General features: G+C 61.6%; 1 protein-coding gene across 1 annotated transcript in view; it reads left to right on the top strand.

Annotated features, from left to right (window-relative positions):
- Positions 1 to 15,789: 15,789 nt before the first annotated feature.
- The window catches only part of Ccdc187 (coiled-coil domain containing 187), a 40,672-nt gene continuing 37,224 nt past the window's right edge, over positions 15,790 to 19,237 (top strand). Inside the window, exons 1-3 of the mRNA XM_071600418.1 lie at positions 15,790 to 15,926; positions 16,302 to 16,810; positions 17,947 to 18,045. Of these exons, the coding sequence (XP_071456519.1) occupies positions 15,790 to 15,926; positions 16,302 to 16,810; positions 17,947 to 18,045 (745 nt within the window). The remainder of the gene's footprint in view (positions 15,927 to 16,301; positions 16,811 to 17,946; positions 18,046 to 19,237) is intronic.

Below are 19,237 nucleotides of genomic sequence, written 5' to 3'. Positions count from 1 at the left end.
GGCCACCCTAGCCAGACCCCTGCAGAGCAGCCCATAGTGCAGTGGCTTCAGGCGCAGGGGATGTGACACAGACAGGAGATAAAAGGCTCTGGTGGCCCTGAGCGGGTTTGTTTTCCTGGGGAAGAGGCAGGCGGCAAGGAGAACAGGACCATCTGCGTCTGCAGCTGTGGCTGGACTCCCTCCTGCCTCGTCCCACAGGCCCTCCCCCAGAGACCGCAGGAGCCGGCAGGGCCTTGCTCCTGGCTCCACCAGGGCCTGGGTGCTCAGCAGGCTGGAGCCACCACTGGCTGAGACACCCCTCTTGCTCGCCACAGTCCCTGGGGGCTCCAGCCAAGAGCAATCTACCCCGGACTCCATGCCACCTCTTGTTCACAAGGGCATCATTCAGCTGGGTCTGCCATGGGCCACCTGGGCCAGGCCTGCGCCCCACTGCTGCTGTCTTCCGGAGGCCTGGGGAGCTCTGAAAGGCCCTGTGGGTCCCCTGGTCAGCTGGGACCTGTGCCGAGTGAGGTAGCGTCACTGCTGGAAAGATGGTTCTTCCTCCTTAAGCAGGGAAGCAGGAGCCCCCAAGCTGGGAAAGCCTGGCTCATCGAGAGCTCCCAGGGCTTTGAGAGTGAGCTGCCCACACTGTTAGTATGAGCTGGGCTTGCGGCTGTCCCTGGTCCCACTGCTGTGCAGCCTGGCACAAGTTGTTTTCCTCTCTGAACCTCAGGTCTGTCACTGTGAATGTGGATGTATGAACTGCAGGAAGGACAAGGGAGCCTTGGGGCCGCATGTGCTTGTCACAGTGTCACCCCTGCAGCTGTTCCTGACTCAAGTGGGGGTACATGCCTCACCACACTACATAGAGGGGGGTCTTCTCCCATCCAGGGCTTGACTGTCTCCTGTCAAGAGAGCCCACAAGGGCCCCTCCAATTGGAATGGGACAAGGGGAAGCCCAGGTGATGGGCCCAGCACACATTGCCACGTGGACAAGGAGGCCCCGGGAGCAGGTCTAGGGAGAAGGCACTCCCGTCCACTCTGCTGCCCCAGTGTTGTTCTCCCCTTCCCTGGCCGCTCTGTACACACCTGGACACTCACAACAGCCACTTGTAAAGTCCCCTGGTGGCTCTTGGTGCCAGTCAGGCAGACACCCCTGGAGGCCGCGAGTCACCCCTCCCATCCCTACTGGGCCTGAAAGGGCGTCAGAGGGAAGAGAAGCAGTTTCCCATTCTGGACGTATCCCCCTAGCTCCGACCAGCAGCTCAGGGAGAGGGAGGGAGGACGGGCCTCTGGAACACCCCTGTGCAGGGCCAGGGAGCTGGCCCGGGGAGCTGGCCGAGCACTGCCTTCAGAGCACCACACCCAGGGCATGCTTGTGGTGGTCATCACCAGCCCTCCGCCTAGAGCCATGTGCCACGTGCCTGCCCGTAATCACCCGGAGCTCTTGGCATGTGCCACGTCATCCTGCCTGACAGATGAGACAGCAGTGTCATCCAAGCTCACCTGGCTGGGCTGTGGGCACTGAAGCCAAGCTTTGCTTTCCTGGCCCTAAACTTCAGCCCGTGTTACACTTGTCACTCTGAGCCAGCCTCATGGAGGTGACAGCAGGATGGTGGAGGGCTGAGCCCTGGGAGTGAGGAGGCCCGGGCTCAGGAGTTGCAGAGATCAAGGGTGGTGTGGGTCCCTCATGAGCTCCAGCCAGGGAACCCAGCACCTGGTTCTCTCCAGGACCCCCTGGAGGTTCACCAGGGCAGGGACAGATTGGTGGTGGGCATCCAGCCCTGTCCTCCTCCTGGGGCCCCTTCTCCTGCAAAGCTGCTCCCACAGGGCCCAGGGTGGCTGGGACCATCTCAGGTGCCACCAGCAGGCATCCAGCCAACCCAGATCTGATGACTCCGGCAATCTCTTCTGTGGACTCCAAACTGGGGAGGGGAGAGGAGGACCAGGAGTGGGGGAGAGCATGTCAAGTATGCATGCTCAAGTGAAGAGAACATTGTTTTACTACTGTTTCCAAATAATCTTGTTAGCCTGGGAAAGGGCTCCTCCTTCTCATGGATGTGAGCCTGTGCCTGTCACAATGGCCTTGCCCATTGCTCTTTGTCTCCTTGGGGGGCCTTGGAGTTCCTAGGAAGTGGGGGCTGCAGGTGAGTGGAGGGTCCCATGCATGTCCACAGGGATCCCAGAAGGAAACAGTCTGCCCCACCCACGAGGGCTCATGCTCCTCATTGGGTGACACATGCCACCCATACGACTGTGAGACACCTGGCCATGCAGCATTCTTGGGGCACTGGCTGGCAGCCATAAGCTTTGTCACCAGGTGTGTCCCCAGGGCACACAGGAAGCAGGTGCATGCTTGTACACCCCAGGAGCCATCTGTGGGGCTCCTCCTGGGCCTGCCTCTGTCTGTGCCTTGCTGAGCCTGGCAGACGTGTGGCCTGTGAGTGTCAGGGAGACACACATACCCGGGAGAGTCTCTGTGGGCTCCAGGCTCCCCAGGGCAGCTCTAGGCACCCCCAGCCTTGGGTATATGTGGGTGAGGGTCTTCTAACATCAGCCTAAAGCCAACAGAATTAGGACGGTCTACCTGCCACCCAGCATGGCCGGCACAGCCCCTCCAAAACGGAAAGCAGTAGGTTTTCCCTTTGAGGAGTGGTCAGCCTACCAGGGTGCTGCCTGTTCCAGGAGTGGCTATTGTGGGGCTCGTGCAGAACCCTCTGGAAGACATGGTGAATGCCTTCCTTTTCTACTTTTCACACTGTAAGTGTTCTCCTAGATGTCACAGCCATGCTTGAGCATTTGTGTCCCTGCAAGATCTATGCATTGGGACCTCAGCCTCCGTGTGGAGGCAGTAAAAAGAGGGGCCTTAGAGTGGCAACTGAGTCATAAGGCACCACCCTCGCTGATGGGATCAGCAAGAGAGAATCAACCAGGCCCTCTTCTGCCTCTTGCCGGGCTGCCTTCCACCATGTGAGGACACAGGGAGAAGGCCCAATCTGGCAGCATAGAGTAACTCTCTCTAGACCCAAAATCTGCCTGTACCTGGAACTTGGATTTTACAGCCTCCAGAACTGTGAGAAATTAATTTGTTACATGTAAATTACCAGGTCTCAGGTATTTTGTTATACCAGCACAAATGGACTAAGGCACATTTCTAAGGGTTCTTCAAGAACATATGGGGAGGGGGCCGTTTTCCACCCATCCTGTGGGTGTGCTCCAACATCCAATCCACTGGGGACACTCCACTGCTTCCTTTCCCCTCTGTCAGGGCAGAACACCTGTAGGATCCAGGTGGGCAGGGACCACCCAGAGCCGCAGCTCCAGGCACGTGCTATGAATGCAGAGGGCCTCTCTCAGTTTGGACCCTGCTCATCTGGAACATGGGGAAATCACATCCCTGAGACTCCTGGGCTCAGCAAGAGTGCCACAGGGGGCACGGCAAGTTCCTATCATGGCATGAAGGTGGCCCAGGGGTTCTCTCTCCCTTGAGTCAAGACCAGATGGTTGGAAGCCCTGGCTGCATCACTGTGTGGGACCTGGCAGGGCTATGACAACGTGGAAAGGAGGTCCTGGCCTGGCCATCAGAGAAAGGGACCAGCCAGGGTGCGGGTTTAAACCCAGCTCAGCTGCTCACGAGCCGGGGCTTTGTCTGGGCCTCTCCTGTCAGACTGGAACCTGGTGAATGAGGTCCTACCAACAAAGCCCTCGGCATGGACAGTGGTCACTGTGAAGCCTGTGCTGACCCCTCCAACCATCCTGAGCTGCATGTTCCTGCCTGGCCTGGGGCTCTGGGCAGGTGGTCCTGGATCTCCCCAGAGCGTGGGGCTCATCTGTGGGCCTGGAAGCTTGCTCGCCCTCATTTGGCACAAGACTGGAGGGATCCCGGGAACCTCCAGGGCCAACAGGCTGGAGGACAGGAGCTGCCTGCTGGCCAGGAGCGCAGAGAAGTGACAGGAACAAGAGCAAGCTGCAGGGCCTGGCCCTCCTGGACTGCCCTTCCCCGGCCTCTCTCCCCTGGCCTGACCAGTGGCTACAGGCCAGCTCCTCTGTGTCGTGTCCGCCACCTAGGTGCCAGCCGCCATGCCTGAAGTAGCCGCAGAACCTGGAGGAGCCACCCACCTCCACGGAGCCCCCTGTGGTCTCTGGGTGTCCTCCTGGAAGCCAGTGGTCCCAGCCCCGACCATCTAGCCCCCTGGCCTCCCTTGCCCTCAGAGGCCAGTGCCCCAGCCACAAGCCAGGTAGGCAGGTGGAACAGAGGGGCATGTGTCAGCCCTGAGTCCTGGCAGGGGACACGGGGGTGCAGCAGCTGGGGTACAACCTTGCCAGGGGTTGAGGACAGGGGCTGCTTGCCGTGAGTGGGGAGGGTGCAGAGCAGGGTGCCAGGCGCAGGCTTCTGGAGCTCGTGGGGACCCTCAAAGGGCTCTGCATGGGGGTCCCCCCAGCCCCCGTAGCTACTGGTTGTTGTGGAGCCTTCCTGCTTGGCTCCACGTGAAAATGGAAATCAGCCAAGTGACCTCCTCTCCCCAGGAGCAGGGAACACCTCTCCAGTCTCTCCCTCTTCCCTGGGGACTAAGATGGCCCGCTCAGAGCCAGCAGGTTCACAGTTAGGGAGAAGACCCCCTCCTGAGCAGCAGCAGCCGCAGAGTCGAGAGGGCCAGGCTGGAGCCACCGTGAATGTGGAGCTGGGGGCAGCTGACGCCCAGTACCATCCCGCTCCACCAGCTGCACTTCCCTTCTGGGATGCAGGCTGGCCACAGGCATCGACTCGGACCCCTCAGAAGCTCCATTAAAATGACAGCAAGGCATCGGTTCACTTTATTCATTTATTTATTTAGAGCTGGTCCCGCTCATTGCCAGCTGCACACAGTGGCTTATCACAGGCTCCATCCTACTTGGGTGCTTAGTATGGGACACCTACTCAGGGTGGATACTGTAGCCCAAAACTCCTGGGCTCAAGGGTTCCTCTGGCTCAGCCTCCTGAAGAGCTGGGGCCACAGGCCTGCACCAGCATGGCCAGCTGGCATTTAAACTGCACTCACCAAGACCAAGATGATGGTGGGAACCAGTGCACCCCCTGGACTGGAGGAAGCTGAGTGCTGGCAGCAGGGCCCGGGGAGCAGGCGGAGGCCCCAGGCCTGGGAGGCACGGGCCAGCGTCTGTGCCTTCCTCACAAACCTGATGTGTCTCTGGAGGGGTGACCCTCAGGGTGGGACAGCTGAGGGCTGGCTGCCTGTGCTGATGGCCAGGGAGCTGGGGGATGTTGTATCCTGAATGCCCCCAGCACCCTGGCTGCCTCTGCACTTCTCCCCCAGGCAGGAGCACAGAAAACCTTCAGGGGTCTGCTCCACCGGAGGGAAAGGCCGACTCGTCCCCGCCTTCAGTGCCACAGTTTCCTCCCCGTATCCAGGTCAGGTTCTCCGTGAGCAGACAGTCGGACGGGGTTTGGATGCAGGACATGCAGTGGGGCAGCACCTGGCAGAGGGAGGGTCTGAGCTCCACCCAGGCCTGCCAGGCCTGCAGGGTTCAGGGCTCTGGGCAAGTGTGGCCCATGGGCTGAAGTGGCTGGGCCCTTGCCCCTGTTGCTTAGTCCCTGAGAAGAGAGTGGCCATGGTTAGGTGACTCTCTGCCAGTGAGGGAGCCCCTGATGGGCTCGGGACGGTCCTGCAGCTGGGCCCTGTCTTTCCTGGAGGGGTGTCCGTGCTTGCTGGGGACCACCCCTCACTCATGAGGTTCTGTTTTCCAGGATTCCTGAGGGTCCCGGGCCTGCTTTGGTATAAGTGGATTCCCTAGTCTTATGGGATGTTGTGGGGGACCAGGCACCCCGTAACCTCAGAGGATGGTGCTGGCTGAGGCCCTGCGAATGCAAACCCAACCCATACCCAGAAAGCACGTGTGCTCGGGGAGAAGGGACGGCTGGCCCTCTGGAACAGAGGCCCTGGGGGAGCCTGGCCTCGGTGAGCACAGCACCCCATGTGCTGAGCCTGCCTCTGCAGCTGGTGGCCTGGGCACTGTTGGGCAGCGGTGCTGGACTGACCTGGTCCCCAGGAGTTTACAGCATCCCTGCACCATGCCACGTGTTGGTGGTGGGTGACAGTGCTCAGCTGGCTGGGCAGAGCCCTGGACTTAGTTGCTGGCCATCTCCTGCTGGCGGGTGCTCTGGGACAGAGATCCCAGCGTGAAGGTCTTCATGCACTGTTCTACTACCGGGTGCCCATCGCCATACCTCCACACACATGTCCTTCCCTGATGGTCAGTCTTTCTCGGTTTGGTTCCTAGCTGGCCACTTGTCATTGCCCGTGACTGTGTAGTCTCCCTTCCCACACTTACTGCCCTCCCCATCCACCTTGGCCTCCCAGGGCTGCCACGGGGTAGACTGAGTCATGGCCACCATCTTTCTGGGGTTGTACTGGGCCAGCCTATCCATAACGGGCTGTGGCCAGCTCTTCCTCCTCTGGCTGGCCCCACCAGACCCCACTGGAGCCAGAGGAGTGGGCTGGAGGAGGGTGCAGATGCCCCATCCTAGGTGTGCCCACCTTCCCTGGGCAGTGGCCATGCTGAGTCCGCCCCACCCTAGTACTGGGTCTGATGGGACCCTGCCCATCAAACTGGCTCTTGACCAGATGATTGCTCCGTGTGGGATCCAGAAGCACATGGGGGTGCACTCTCCAAAGGCCAGGTGTCTCAGTCTGCTTGGGCTGCTGAATCACGTGGGCACCACGGGGCTTAGTATGGGCATACAGGGCCACATCTCGGTCCGGGGCTGGAGTCCATGATGGTGGCTCTGGCTGCCCTAGTTGCTGGCAAGGGCTCTTTCTGCACCAGTGTCCTTTGCTGCTCTGTCTTCACGTGGCCTGCTGGGGTTGAGAGGGCCAGCACTGACCCGGGCCCTGCTCTCAGGTCATTAGACCTCAACCTCCTGTAGCCACACTGGGGTTGGGGCTTCAACATGACTTCTGGAGACGTACCTACATTTGGTCCATGACAGCATGTGACTCGCTACAGTGGATGTCAGCTGGCTTCAACCCCAGGGACCTGGGCCGTGAGTCTCTGGCTGGCACTCGCCCCTCCCCCACCCCCTGGGTTCTACTGCATCCAACACCACACGGTCTGCTGGTCGCACAGCCTGGGGACAGGTCTGCCTACACAGCAGCTGGCCCTGTGCTGAGTCCTGCTCAAACCTGGCAGCCTCACAGTCACCTGAAAGTAGCCAGAGAATGTCCCTGGGTGTGGCCTGTGTACCAGCAGAGCCTTGACCGTCCCACAGGTGTGACCTAGCTTTGACCCTGGAAGGGATGCCCAGCAACGCCCTGACCGCTAGGCCTCTAGAATTTTTATGGATGAGGCAGCCCTCAGAATTTCTGGGTGAGTGAGCACGAGGCATGCAGCTGCCACCTGAGGCCACCACCCCTTAGCAGCACCGAGGCCTCTTGCTCAATCAGCCAGCTGCATCATGCCACTGAGGAAACGTGGCCGAGGCAGGAGGTGAGGCGGCCCTGGCAGGGCTGAGCATGGTTGCAGGAGGCATGTCTAGAATGCGGGGTGATAGAGGGGAGGGGAGGGGAAGGGGGGATAGGAAGGGCAGCAGAATAAAATAGACATTACGACTGCTGTATGTATGTACGTGACTGCATGACCAATGTGATTCTGCAACCTGTACACTCAGAAAAATGAGAAATTAGACCCCATTTGATTCAAATGTATGATATGTCAAGATCATTGTACTGTCATGTGTAAGTAATAAAAAAATAAAATAGAATGTGGGGTGCTGAGGAGGACGGTGCTCTGAGCCTCCTCTCTCACACTAGCAGAGACCTGCCTCTGTTCCAGAGGCTGGGATTGTCCACTGCTGGGCAGAGTCACTGGCCATGCCGGGGTCTGTCTGCTTCAGCTGGACAGGGCTGGTAACCAGGCAGAGCTGTGAGGGGCCCAGCAGCACTGCTCCCTTGAGGTCCTCTAGGACACTGGCCCCACTGGCCCCCACATGCAGGACAGCCTGCTGGCCAGGAGGGACATGCTTCACAGGCTCCTGCAACCCCCTTACTGTGATCTTTCATCCCCCAGACCAGGGTGGCCCAGCGGGGGTGCACCAGCCCAAGTGCAGTCCAGAGGCAGGAGAGTGGCCACTGTGAGCTGGATCCTGGTGCATCCTGGAAATCCCTGCTCCAACAGGGAGCAGTGACTGGGCTCCACAGTGCCCACAGCCCTGACCAGGCCTCCCTTTCTCAGAGCAGTGGCCTCAGGGCCCTGTAGAGAGGGACTGAGGGTCAGCTTCAGACTGTTGTGTGCTTCCCCTCTCTGGCCAACTCTTCAGGCCCTGGGCTCCTGTGTAAAGCCGGCTTTCTGCTGGGCGACATCCCCCATTCGGTCACCATCTTTAACCTACGCTGCAGGAAGGGGCTGGGCTGCCCCATTGGTGGCTGCAGTCTCTCTTGCCCATGGAGGTCACCATGTCATTGCCATCTCCATGGCTCTCTGTGCCACCAGAAGGATGTGCTCCCAGCACAAAGGAAGAGTGGCACCCTCAGAGGAGCTGTGTGGGCGCTCAGCGTGAGCGGGTGCAGAAAGACCCTGGGTGCCAGCCCTGCTTCTGGTGTGGGGGGAACCAATCAGTGTGTAGGTCGTAAGAGTCTGGGTCCTTGTTACCTGGGTGAGCCCAACACGCAGCGCTGGGGCCACTGCCTCTGACATGGAGCAGAAGCACAGGAGGAAGGGCCCCGAGGGCCAGAGCAGAGCGGGTACAGACGCCGGTGGTGTGGATGGCCAGCACCCTGAGTGCAGGGGCAGGCGCGTTTTGAGACCCTGCAGCAGCCTGACTCTGCTGGTTCAGAGGGAGTTTTCCGACACTTGCCCCTGGGAGGATGTGGCTCACTGCTGCCACCTGAGGCCTTCTGTGCCTCCCTGAGAGGGCCAGTGGTGTCCCTGCTGCTATAAGCCAGAGAGAACGCAGCAGAGGAGGTGGTGAGGCTGGAGTGCCAGGGCCGGGAGGAAAGCACAGGTCCAACTGAAGTGTGGGGTCTGCACTAGAATGTGCTTTCAAAGCTAGAGACCTATTTGAGTAGGTGCATTTCCTTAAAAAAAAATTAGGTTTGTTTTGGTATGTGGGGTTTGGGGACCTGAGACTTCCTGGCCTACACACACCTGTGTTCCCCCACCTCCAGCAACTGTGACAGGGACCTCAGCATCCATGGGGCAGTGCCAGGAAGCATCCAGGCCCAAGCTGGGGAGCATGCAGATAGCGAGGGACCAGAGCTGGGTCTGGGCAGCAGGAGGGCGGCTGGGCCCTCTGGGAATGTGGAGGTCATATCTGACTGACTTGGATGACATCACCCAGGGTGAGGGGACACTGGTAGGGGATATCCAGAAACCCTCCCAGGATCTCAGCTCCTCCCTGCAGGTTCCAGACTCCACGCTCAGCCCCGGGGCAGGGCTTCTCCCTGTTTCTCTGATGTTGAAGGACAAAGTCAACCGTATCCCCACTTGCCCAGAACCAGTGCACACCTGGCCCAAAGCACACCTGGGCAAGTTTTCAGGAGCCTGAGAACTGGCCCTCGTCCAGGATAGCCAGGCCCCTCCTGGCGTGGCGGGGAGATGGCCTGGGCAAGTCCACAAAGCTCTAGCACCCAGTCTGCTGACCACAGGCGTCACCCTCCCAGATTGTCTGGCCATGGGCGGAGCCACTTCCAGGGTGGTCTTGCTGTGGGGAGCCCAGCTCTGGTTGAGGAGGCCTTGCCTAGGACTGTGTTGAGCAACTATCCAGGGCCCAGGGCTGCTGCCCTGGAGGCTGCCTCAGGAGGCAGAGTCCCCCCACCCAAGTATTCCAAAGACCAGGACGATCCCAGCTTGTGCCCAAACCAAATTTGCTAAATATCTAGAGGAGTTTCTTGGAAGGGGGCTATTTTCCAGTGTTCTTGGGGTGGGTGATGGGTGGCCTAGAGCCCCTCAGTTCCTGCTTCCACCACCTCCCTGCAGGGGACTCCCAAACCACGATGGGGAGGGGGCGCCACCTGCTGGCAGCCTAGGAGGACTACAACCAGCTGCCTGTTCTCAGTGAGGACGCCTCGGCCCCCAGGGCTCCAGGCCTCGCACATTGAAAAACTCAAGTCTAAGGACCCCTGGGAAAACTTCAGCACCAGGAGTAAGGGTGGTTGGTCCCAGGAGACTGAGGCCAGCAGCCCTGTGCCCCCACGGCCACCTGCCACAGTCCTGCACGCGTCCTGTAGCTGTGCTTTGGTGTCACTGGACCTAGTGGTGCCAGTCTACCTACCTGCCTGTCCGCCTGCCAGCCAGGCCCCAGCCAGGCAGCCCCCGCCACAGGTACCATGTTTCAGAAGCTTGGAGCTAGAATTCTGCCTCCGGGGTCCTATTAGCTCCAGCTGCCAGGTGCATTGTTAAAGGCCAGCTGTGCTGATGGTCCCTGGGGAGGGGGCAGTCAGGAGGGGACAGCAATCTGGCAGGGGGCAGTGCCAAGGTCCACCAGGCCTGAGACACGCCCCACTGCCCCAGGGGGCCCAGTGGGGATGGGGTGTCCCAAGTGCCTGCCCACCCCCTCCCCAGTGAGGTTGGTGTTGGGTGGTGCGGAGACCTCCAGGTTCTGTCCCTCCTCCTCCCCACGTATGGGACCCAGCAGGGTACAGGGCCTCAGGTGTGCACCCCACCCTGACCTCAAAGTGGTGGTTACTCAGGTGAGGCTCCTGGCTCCTGGCTCCTGGCACAGGAATACAAGTCCCCTGGGCTGCACAGGGAGGAGGAGGAGCTGCGAACTCGGGTAGGGCTGGGGTTTCTCTGGCAACCTCTGGGCGGGGCAGCTTCCCTCAGCAACTGGGCACCTGGAGTCCTTAGCTCCAGGGCACTCGCACTGTGGACTCCTCTGGCCTTGTAGTGTGGCTGCTGCCCAGCGTCCTCCTGCAGACAGGGAGACCTGGAGCCCTCCAGTGGGTGAGTACCTGGGGAGATCTACCTGAACCCTGCCCAGTCTGCACCAAGCACCTGGAGGAGGGGGCTGGGGCAGAAGGGGGGCAGAGATAGGGAGCAGGGGGCACAGGCTCCCTGTTCCTCTACCCAGCTCCCCTGGGGGAATCTTCCTGTGTTGCCCCCTCTGAGGGTGTGGGCCCCGAGGCAGAGCGAGACTGCCTTGGGAGGGCTTCTCCCCTGCCCTGCCTGCAGGGCTGCCTCCCTCCGAGCTCAGGTGAGCTCCTGTGAGCACTGTCACCATCTCCGTCTGTGAAGTGGGAATCTGGGCTGATGTGAGGCTCAGTATTGGGCCCACCTGGCAAATCCATTATCCTGACAGTGGGGTGGGGACAAGGAGAGGCTGCACTGGCCAGGACAGCCCAGCCCAGTATGGGCAACCTGCTAAAGCTCTCTGGCATGTGGCCTGGCTCCCTGGCTGACCCGCCTTGCTGTAGAGCCCCCATTAGGGTCTGTGAGGTAAGTCTGGAGCAGTCCAGGACGGAGGCCCAGAGCTAGACCCTCAAGGCCCTGGCCCTCTGCTGGCCATCTGAGCCCTTGAGGGAGCTCTGGTCCCTGAGGAAGTGGTGCTGTGTGCTCGGGCTCCTTTTTCAGGTGGCACCCCCTTGCTGGGGGGTCAGGTCACAAGTCCCACAGCTGTGTGCTGCTCTGAGGACCCATGATTTGAGGGAGGTGGTACTGAGAGGGGTCCCTGCTCTGCATATGTGACAGTTGGCAAGGTCACAGCCTCCCTCACAGGGAAGTGTGGAGTCAAGGCCACCCCAGGTAAGGTGTTGCAGGCAGGGTCTGGGTGCCCTGGAGGGCCAGCTCAGGAGGCCCGTTCCTCACGGGCCTTCTCAGGTGGGAGGTAGGTGCCCGCCCTGGCTGTGGAGGAGGCTGACCAGGCCTGGGGTCGGGTGTGGAGGGGCCCCCTGGGACCTCCCTCTGTGGCGAGGCCCTGGTGGAGCCTCTCCTCGGCACCTGGATGTGTCCCCCAGGGTCTTCTTCTGGGTCTTATGAGCTGGCGGTGCAGCTGGGGTCTCTGCAGGAGCAGTGACAGCCCTCCCTGCCCGCCGCCGCCTCGTACTACAGCACCCGCGACAGGACAGCTTGCCACGTGCCATCTCTGCCTCGTCTCACTCCTTGGCCTCTTCCATCTGGCTTCCCAGTGGCACCCACTCCCCACGGTCTTCCCAAGTCCCAGCCTGCTGTCGCTCCTTCCTGCCCTGGCATCTGCTGCCTCTGTGTCCCCTGTCTCCTGGGGCAAGGCCAGTGGAAGCTTCAGTGGGCTGGACGGACGGGCTGCCCAGACTTGCACCCACAGAAAAGCCCTGCCCTGCTCTGCAGACCCTTTGGGGTGTGTGTGTGTGTGGCGTGCACCACAGGGGAGACCTGTGCTTTGACTCGGGGGCCCAGAGCCTCTGGCCCTCTACATGTCATTCCCTGGCTGTGACTGTGACCTGCTCGAGCCTGAAGAGCTGGGCTGCTGTGGGGACCCTGAGGCTCTGCTGCCTTCCTGGCCCTGGCAGCCTGGTGGCCTCGGGGTGCAGCTGTGCCGCCGGCGGCTGTGGGGCTGCGGAGGGCAGGGCAGTTGGTGGCAGGGTGCCATGCCAACACCCGGGCCTGAGTTGCTGTTGCTGGGCACTGTGGCCTCAGGCCCTGGGGCCCCCGGGGTGACGGGCATGGTGCCCTTCTCCTCTCGCTGTGCAGCACTGCCCGGCCCTGCTGGGCTGTGCTTTCCAGGGCCGAGGCGGTGAGAAGTAAACAGTGTTGCTAATTAGAGCAGAGCTGCCAGCTTCCAGAAGGGGGGCCTCCCGCCCCCGCCCGCCTTCCGCGGCCCAGATTGCAGCAGAGTCAGGCATATGCTGCAGTTGGAGCCTGTGTGCTTTTCGCAGTTGCGGGGGGCTGGGGGCCTCTGCGGCGCTGCCTGCTGAGCCCCGCCCCGTCTATACCTGTGCAGCCCAGTCTTGGAACTGGGTGGTGGCTGTGGGCCGGCACAGGGGTGGGAGGCTGGACAGGGACAGGGTGCCTGGGCTCCCTCCCTGGCTCCTTCCTCCACTCGGCAGGCCCAGCCGAGAACTTGGTGTTCCATGTGTCTTCTGGACTCCCGAGGGCGCCTCCACGGGGACGAGGTTCCGCTCGCTTCGCAGAGGAGTGGGCCAGGGCCCGGAGGGCTGCACAGCTTGCCTGAGATCCTGAGGGTGCCTGGTGTCTCGGCCCCTGGGCCCTCCCTGCCTAAGCTGGGCAGGGGTACCCGGGGATGCCCTGTTGGCTTCTCCTCCCAGCCCACCCTGCCAAGAAGCCAGCCCTCAGACAGGGCTCCGCATGGCCCTGGGACCCCCAGGAGCAGCGGATTTTCCTGGCCCTGGGGGTGTGGGAGGTCGTGGGAATGACTTGGCATGCCAGCTTTCTGACCCCCCCAGGCCCCTGGACCTGGGACTCAAGCTGAGCCCCAAGTCCCTCCCCTATAGTAAAGGTAATAAGTGGACATCCCTCAAGGGACTGTCACAGGGTAGCACAAGTGCCCAGCCATGCAGTGAATGTTGCTGATAAAGGGGCGTGTTTACATGCTGACATGGGTCACGACCCCACAGGAGAGGTGGACAGGGATCTGGCAGGCACCCCCAAGGACAGGAGTGGGCAGGCCCTTCACACTGTGGGGTGTTAGAGGACTGTCCTCCCAGGGGGAGAGGGGAGGGAGGAGGCCAGAGGGCCGGGGAAGGGGTATGTGCCTTGTGCACCAGAGTGGAGCTCCAGTGGTAGAAGCCAAGGAGGTAGTGGGTTGGCCAGCACCAGGAGTCCAGGAGCAGGCCCTGGTTGGCATGGACCTTCCCCTGGGCCTGCAGAGGCCCAGCTGAGGTGACGGTGCTGCCAGGGACACGTGCAGGCTCCTTGACCCAGGTTCTGGCCTCTGCCCACTGGTCTTCTGGGAGCCTCTGTTCCTGGCCACTCTGCGGCCAGCACAGAGACCCACCCTGCTAGCAGGGGTGGTGGTCGTGGGGGCAGGAGACAGACTGCACAGGTTTGGCCATGGCATGGACTGGACATGAGCAGAGGCTCCAGGCTTTGGGGAGCCAGCGTGGGCCCCCTGGTTTGGAGTGTGTCCTGAAGCCTTGTGATTGAGCAGCCTGAGGGGACCCAGCAGCACCCAGCACGGCTGGTAGGGAGCAGAGGGCAGCGAGCGGTGGCCTCACAGCCCACAGGACAGCAGCTGCTCGGCCCTGGCTTTGTCCTCAGCCAGGCCTCTCCACGCGTTTGCTCTTTGTACAGGAAAGTATTCACTCGGTTCTGGCCACTGTGTGTGGCTCTATCCCGTCAAACCAGGGCCTCGACAACCCGTGGGCTGATCAGCAGCGGGCCGTGGGCAGGGTGTGTCCAGCCTCGATCCTCAGATGCTCTGCCCCCCGCTTTTGGGAGCAGGGCTGGGGAGTCCTGGACTTGGGTGCTATGGGGGCCTGAAGGCCCGGCAGAGAGGAGGTGACGGTCAATAAAGGGGCCAGTCCTTTGGTGGTTGGATGGCCCAGGGCCATGTCTCTAGGAAGCAGACGGGCGTTCAGTCCCAGGGTGGGGAGGCTCCCTGGGAAGCAGAGAGAGCCAGAGGTGGAGCTGTCTTCGAGGATCACCTCAGAGTGGTTCAGGCTTCCAGGATGGCGTGGGTGACACGTGGTCACTCCCTGTTGCCCCCAGCCTCTTGTGCCGGCCCAGATCTGCTGCGTGACACTCTAGAAGGTTGCAGAAGTTCCTCAGCCTTTTCCAGGCCCCCAGTTGCGGCAGCCCTAGTCTCCTCTCTGGGACTTCTGATCTCTTGCAAATGTCATCCCCAGGGAAGCCAGGAGCCCTAGCAGAGTGGGACACCAGGCTGGGCCATGTCCCTGGGCTGGATTCGGGTCCTGCTGGCTGTGGCAGTGTCCTGGCTGCAGGGAGGTCTGGGGGGCCTCAGATTCCAGGTGGGGCCTGGGCTGGGCAGCCCTCCTGGCTTGACACCCTTTCCCTAGGTTAGGCCCTGTATGAAAAAGCCCCGGGAAGGGCAGGGGTGTGGCTCCGTGTCAGAGAGCCTTCCCGGCACGCGTGAGGGCCTGGCTTCCACCCCCAACCCCGAAAATAAAACAATAAAGACTTAGGTTTTCTTCATGCCACCTAGAACCAGGGGACTTTTGCTGTCAACTCCTTATCTCTGGACCACTCCAAAGGAGCACCTTTGGGGCACATCCCAAGACAGATTCCTGCATCTCCACACCTGTCCCTATCAGCCACGCAGCAGAGAACTCACAGGCACTCACAGTCCTCAGGGAGAGGCAGGCTCTCCCTTCCCCCACTCGACCTCAGGACCAGCTGCGCCCCAGACCAGCCACACACAGAACCCATGTCCACCCCACCACGCGGCCCTGCCGGGCAGGTTCATGGAACCCCTGGGATGTGTCTCTTCGAGCTCCCGGGGAGGAGGACGCAAGCCAGGACTCCTGGCTTTGGGGGACATCTGGGAGTGTTGGTGGGAGCCCCAGCAGGAGTTGAAGGGCTCAGGCTCTGTCGCTGAGTGACACGGGGTTATTATGCTGTCATGGGGACACCTGGAATTCTCTCCCACCCCACTGAGAGGCAACTCATTAGGAAGTCCCCACCCCCGCCATTGCCAGCTCGGGGCCTGCACCCACTGTCCCCACCCAGTTTCAATGACCGTCCTGAGGGCTTCCACTGTAGGCCAGGGGGCCAGAACAGGCCAACATCCAGAGCCAGGCAGTGGCCAGCCTGTCCAGCACAGTGATGGGCCCTGGGCTGTAGACCTTGAGGCCACCATGTGAGCCCACCGTCAGGCTGATGGCGGCTGGGGCTCGCCCTGGTGCTCACCCACCTTGGCTACTGGCCATGCCAACCCCAGTCTTGGGCAGGCTGCCCACCTACCTGCGGAGAGCACTCCAGCCCTTCCCCAAGGATAGCCAGCAGCAGGGTCTCTGGTCTGTCAGGACCCTGGGGAGAACGGAGAGCAGGAAGACCAAGCCCAGGTAGTGTCTGTGTGTCATCTAATGCGTGGGGCAGACTGCAGGGGTCTTGCCTTCCCCAGGCAGTGCCCTGGTGGACGACACCAGGACATGGAGGTCAGCGCTCAGGTCCTGGGCCTGCCTCTGCCAGCGCCTTGGTGTGGGCTGGCCTCTGAGCCTTAGTTTTCCCACCTGCAAATTGGGCTGATGACGGGCCCCACCTCAACAGGGCATGGTCAGACCCCACGAGAGATGGTCAGAGCAAGGACCCTGGGAAAGAGTGTTCACTGTGGGACAGTTGTGGGAGCAGGGGTTGCAGGGACAGGGGACTCAGTCTCGAATGCTCTGCTCAGCATTGGGCCGCCAGCCTGACCAACTGTGTCTGTCACTCTCTCCAAGGGAAGACAGTCTTGGTCTACCTGCAGCCGAGGATGACCCCATAGCTGACCTGGGGTGGCCCGGGCCCTCCCAGCGGCTGGGCTTTCATGGCACGATTCCTCACGTGGTCTGCTCTGACGACATGGAGGAGCCAAGCCCCAGTATGGAGGCCTGCAGCTTGCCCCTGTGGGCTGTAAGCCAGGAGGACAGGGATGGGGACAGTTCGGTGTCATCGGGCCGCATTTCCGGCTCCTCTGGGGGCCATGAATCATGTGCACCTCCCCGAGGGCCCTGGAGGGAGAGGCCGCCCCAGATGCTAGGGCCCCGGCGGCATCCCAGAAAGAGCAACCCACGGCTGGAGCAGCTAAGGGACAAGATCCGGGCGCAGACGCAGTGGCAGGCTAGCTGCGCCTCCTTGGGCACCTCAGCACCCTCCAGTGCCTCGCGCCTCTACAAAGCTGCGTCGCTGGCACCCAGGAGCAAGACCCGCAAGGCGACAAGCTCCCTTCCAGCCCCTACAAGATGCCCAGGTCAGTGGCAGGTTGGCTGGGGGAGGGAGGCTGGGCCTGAGGCTGTGGAGGCCAGGAGGCAGGCGGGTTGGGAGGGTGCCAGAGGCAGGGGCACCGGTGTGGCCCACCAGGGAGGTGTGTGCCATGTGCCCAGTGCCCCGAGGGCTTCAAGGCCCCAGAGCCACGTGGAGATTGGAGAGGGGCTTCTGAGCTGGGTTTAGGTGAGGAAGGCCCATTGATGGCTGAATCACATTGGAAGGACAGGGACGTGGAGGGTGCGGAAAGAACCTGGGTCTGTTTCTTTGTCCCTGAAGCTTTGGGGGCTGGTCCCGAAGCAGGCCAGCTGCGTGGTCAGGGACCCTAAGAAGCCAGAGTGGGGTCTAGAAGGTTCACCCGCTTCCTGGCCTGGAGAGGGGTGGCATATCTAGGGAGCCTCACTGCTGGGCAGGAGGGGGCCTGGCCCAGGTGCCTCCTTCTAAGGAGGCAGGGAGATGGACATCTGCCCTTTTTCTTTTTTAAGGCAGCAGCTTATTTTTAAAGATGATTGTAAACTACATGACATAAGACCTGCCATCTTTGGCATCCCTAAGTGTCTGTTAGTGGCATTAAATGTATCCTTTGCTGGGTGGCCACACCTCTGTCCATCTCCCAAGCTTCCCCATTATTCCAAACTAAGCCCTGTCCCCATTAAACACCAGCCCCCCCAGACCCCACCCCTCTATTTCCTGTCTCATGGACCTGGGCTCCGGTCGCCTCATGGAAGTGGGTCCCCCAGGACGGCCCTTGTGACTTTTTCAAAGGTAGCGTGCTTCTTTCTGAAAGCATAGATGATGAAACGCCAGGGAGACCGCGGCTGCTCCCTCCGTGGCCCTCCCAGTGTTTCTCTGGCCAGCTCTGGGGTGTGCCCTCTGAGCCTTGCTGCCTCGAAAGGATGGGATTGAACCAGGGGCTGTGGCCTCCTTTCCCATGTGGAGGTTCCAAGCCCAGCCAGTGCCCTGCAGGAGGGCAGATTCTGCTCTGTAAGCCACGGTGGTGACCTGTCGGTGCCAGGTCTGGCCTAATGAGGCAGCTTCCCACTAAGGGGTGTCCTCGCCGGGGCGTGGCCCGAGGTGCTGCCCCTGAGCCTTCTCCCTGCCCCCTCTGTGTGCATGCCCCAGGCTTCAGCGACCTGCATGCAGCTGAGCCCGGAATGGAAGACATAGTACTCTCTGGCCTGGGGCACGAGCTCTCCCGGGTCACCCAGCACGAGGCTTCAGGTGAGTGGTGTGGATACCACGGGCTGGGCCCCGCTTACAGATGACACTGGAGGTCAGAGAGGACCCTAGCTGAGAAGGTGCTAGTGGGGATTTGGAGCCTGAGCTGTATCCCTCTGCCTCTCAGGGGAGAGAATCCCAGGCCCCTCAGGGCAGGGGGCTGGAGGGGCATCGCTTTGTAGAGCCATCTCCTGTGCAGAAGGAGGTGTTCTCACTACCTCGCGGCCAGCCCGAGGCCCTCCAGGACCCCCAGCCCCTGGCTCCCTGGGCCGTCTGGCAGACGTAGGCCCTGCCTAGCTCTGGAGGTGCTGCGGGTGGGCCATGGGTCAGAAGACTTCCAGGTAGGGGATGGGCCTGGGGACACACGTGGCTGAGTTTGCTCACTCATTCTATAGACAGAGGAGGGGTGGAGGGACAGGCGGGCTGCTCTGGGAGTGGAGGGCTGCGCTCTCGGGAACACACGCCTCACCCCACCGTGCAGCCTCCAAGGGTGCTGGACCCGGGGGTGCTGGACCCGAGCAGCTGACAGCTGGGCTTGGGCAGCTCTGTTTGAAGGCAGGCATGGGGTGGAGAGAGGTGGGCTCTTGTAGGGTTTTGGAGACCCCAGAGTGGAGAGGGGAGGAGGCTGGGAGGTGTTCTATGTGCTTGGCTTCTGAGTTCCCCGGCCCAGCAGGGTGGCGGAGGTTTCTGCAGGGGCTGGGAGAAGGCAGTCAGAGGCAGGCCCCCGTGTTGCAGTGGTGGCCAGTTGGACATGTGTAGGGGCCGTCTGGCCCTGTGTTCTGCCAGCCAGGATCCCAGAGCTGGCCTGACCCACAGCTGGAGCCAGGTACCCCGCCCCTCTGGCTGCAGCCCTCGCTGCTGGGCTCCCGGGGGGCCCGGCTCATCTGGTCACCCACCCACTCACGGAACCCCAGGACTCGGGATGCGCGTGTAGTGGCCACGTGGGGTCCACTCCTCACTCTCCCTCCCTCTTCCTCTTCCTCTCGCTGAAGTTCCAAGGGAAAAAACTAAGAGGACCAGAAACATCTCTTGGAAAAGGGAGAAACCTGCGCAGCCGCTCTGCCCCAGCGCACCGGCCAAAGGCAAAGGTGAGAGCTGGGCACCAGGGTACGGGGTCCCTGTACCCCGTTGAGTACAATGGCGTGGCCCCATTGACCACTCCTGGACCTCACACAGGGACATGGGGACGTGTCAG

Source organism: Marmota flaviventris, chromosome 13 (assembly GCF_047511675.1).
Source record: "Marmota flaviventris isolate mMarFla1 chromosome 13, mMarFla1.hap1, whole genome shotgun sequence".
In the NCBI taxonomy this organism is placed as follows: domain Eukaryota; kingdom Metazoa; phylum Chordata; class Mammalia; order Rodentia; family Sciuridae; genus Marmota; species Marmota flaviventris.
This window is presented reverse-complemented; position numbering and strand designations above follow the sequence as displayed.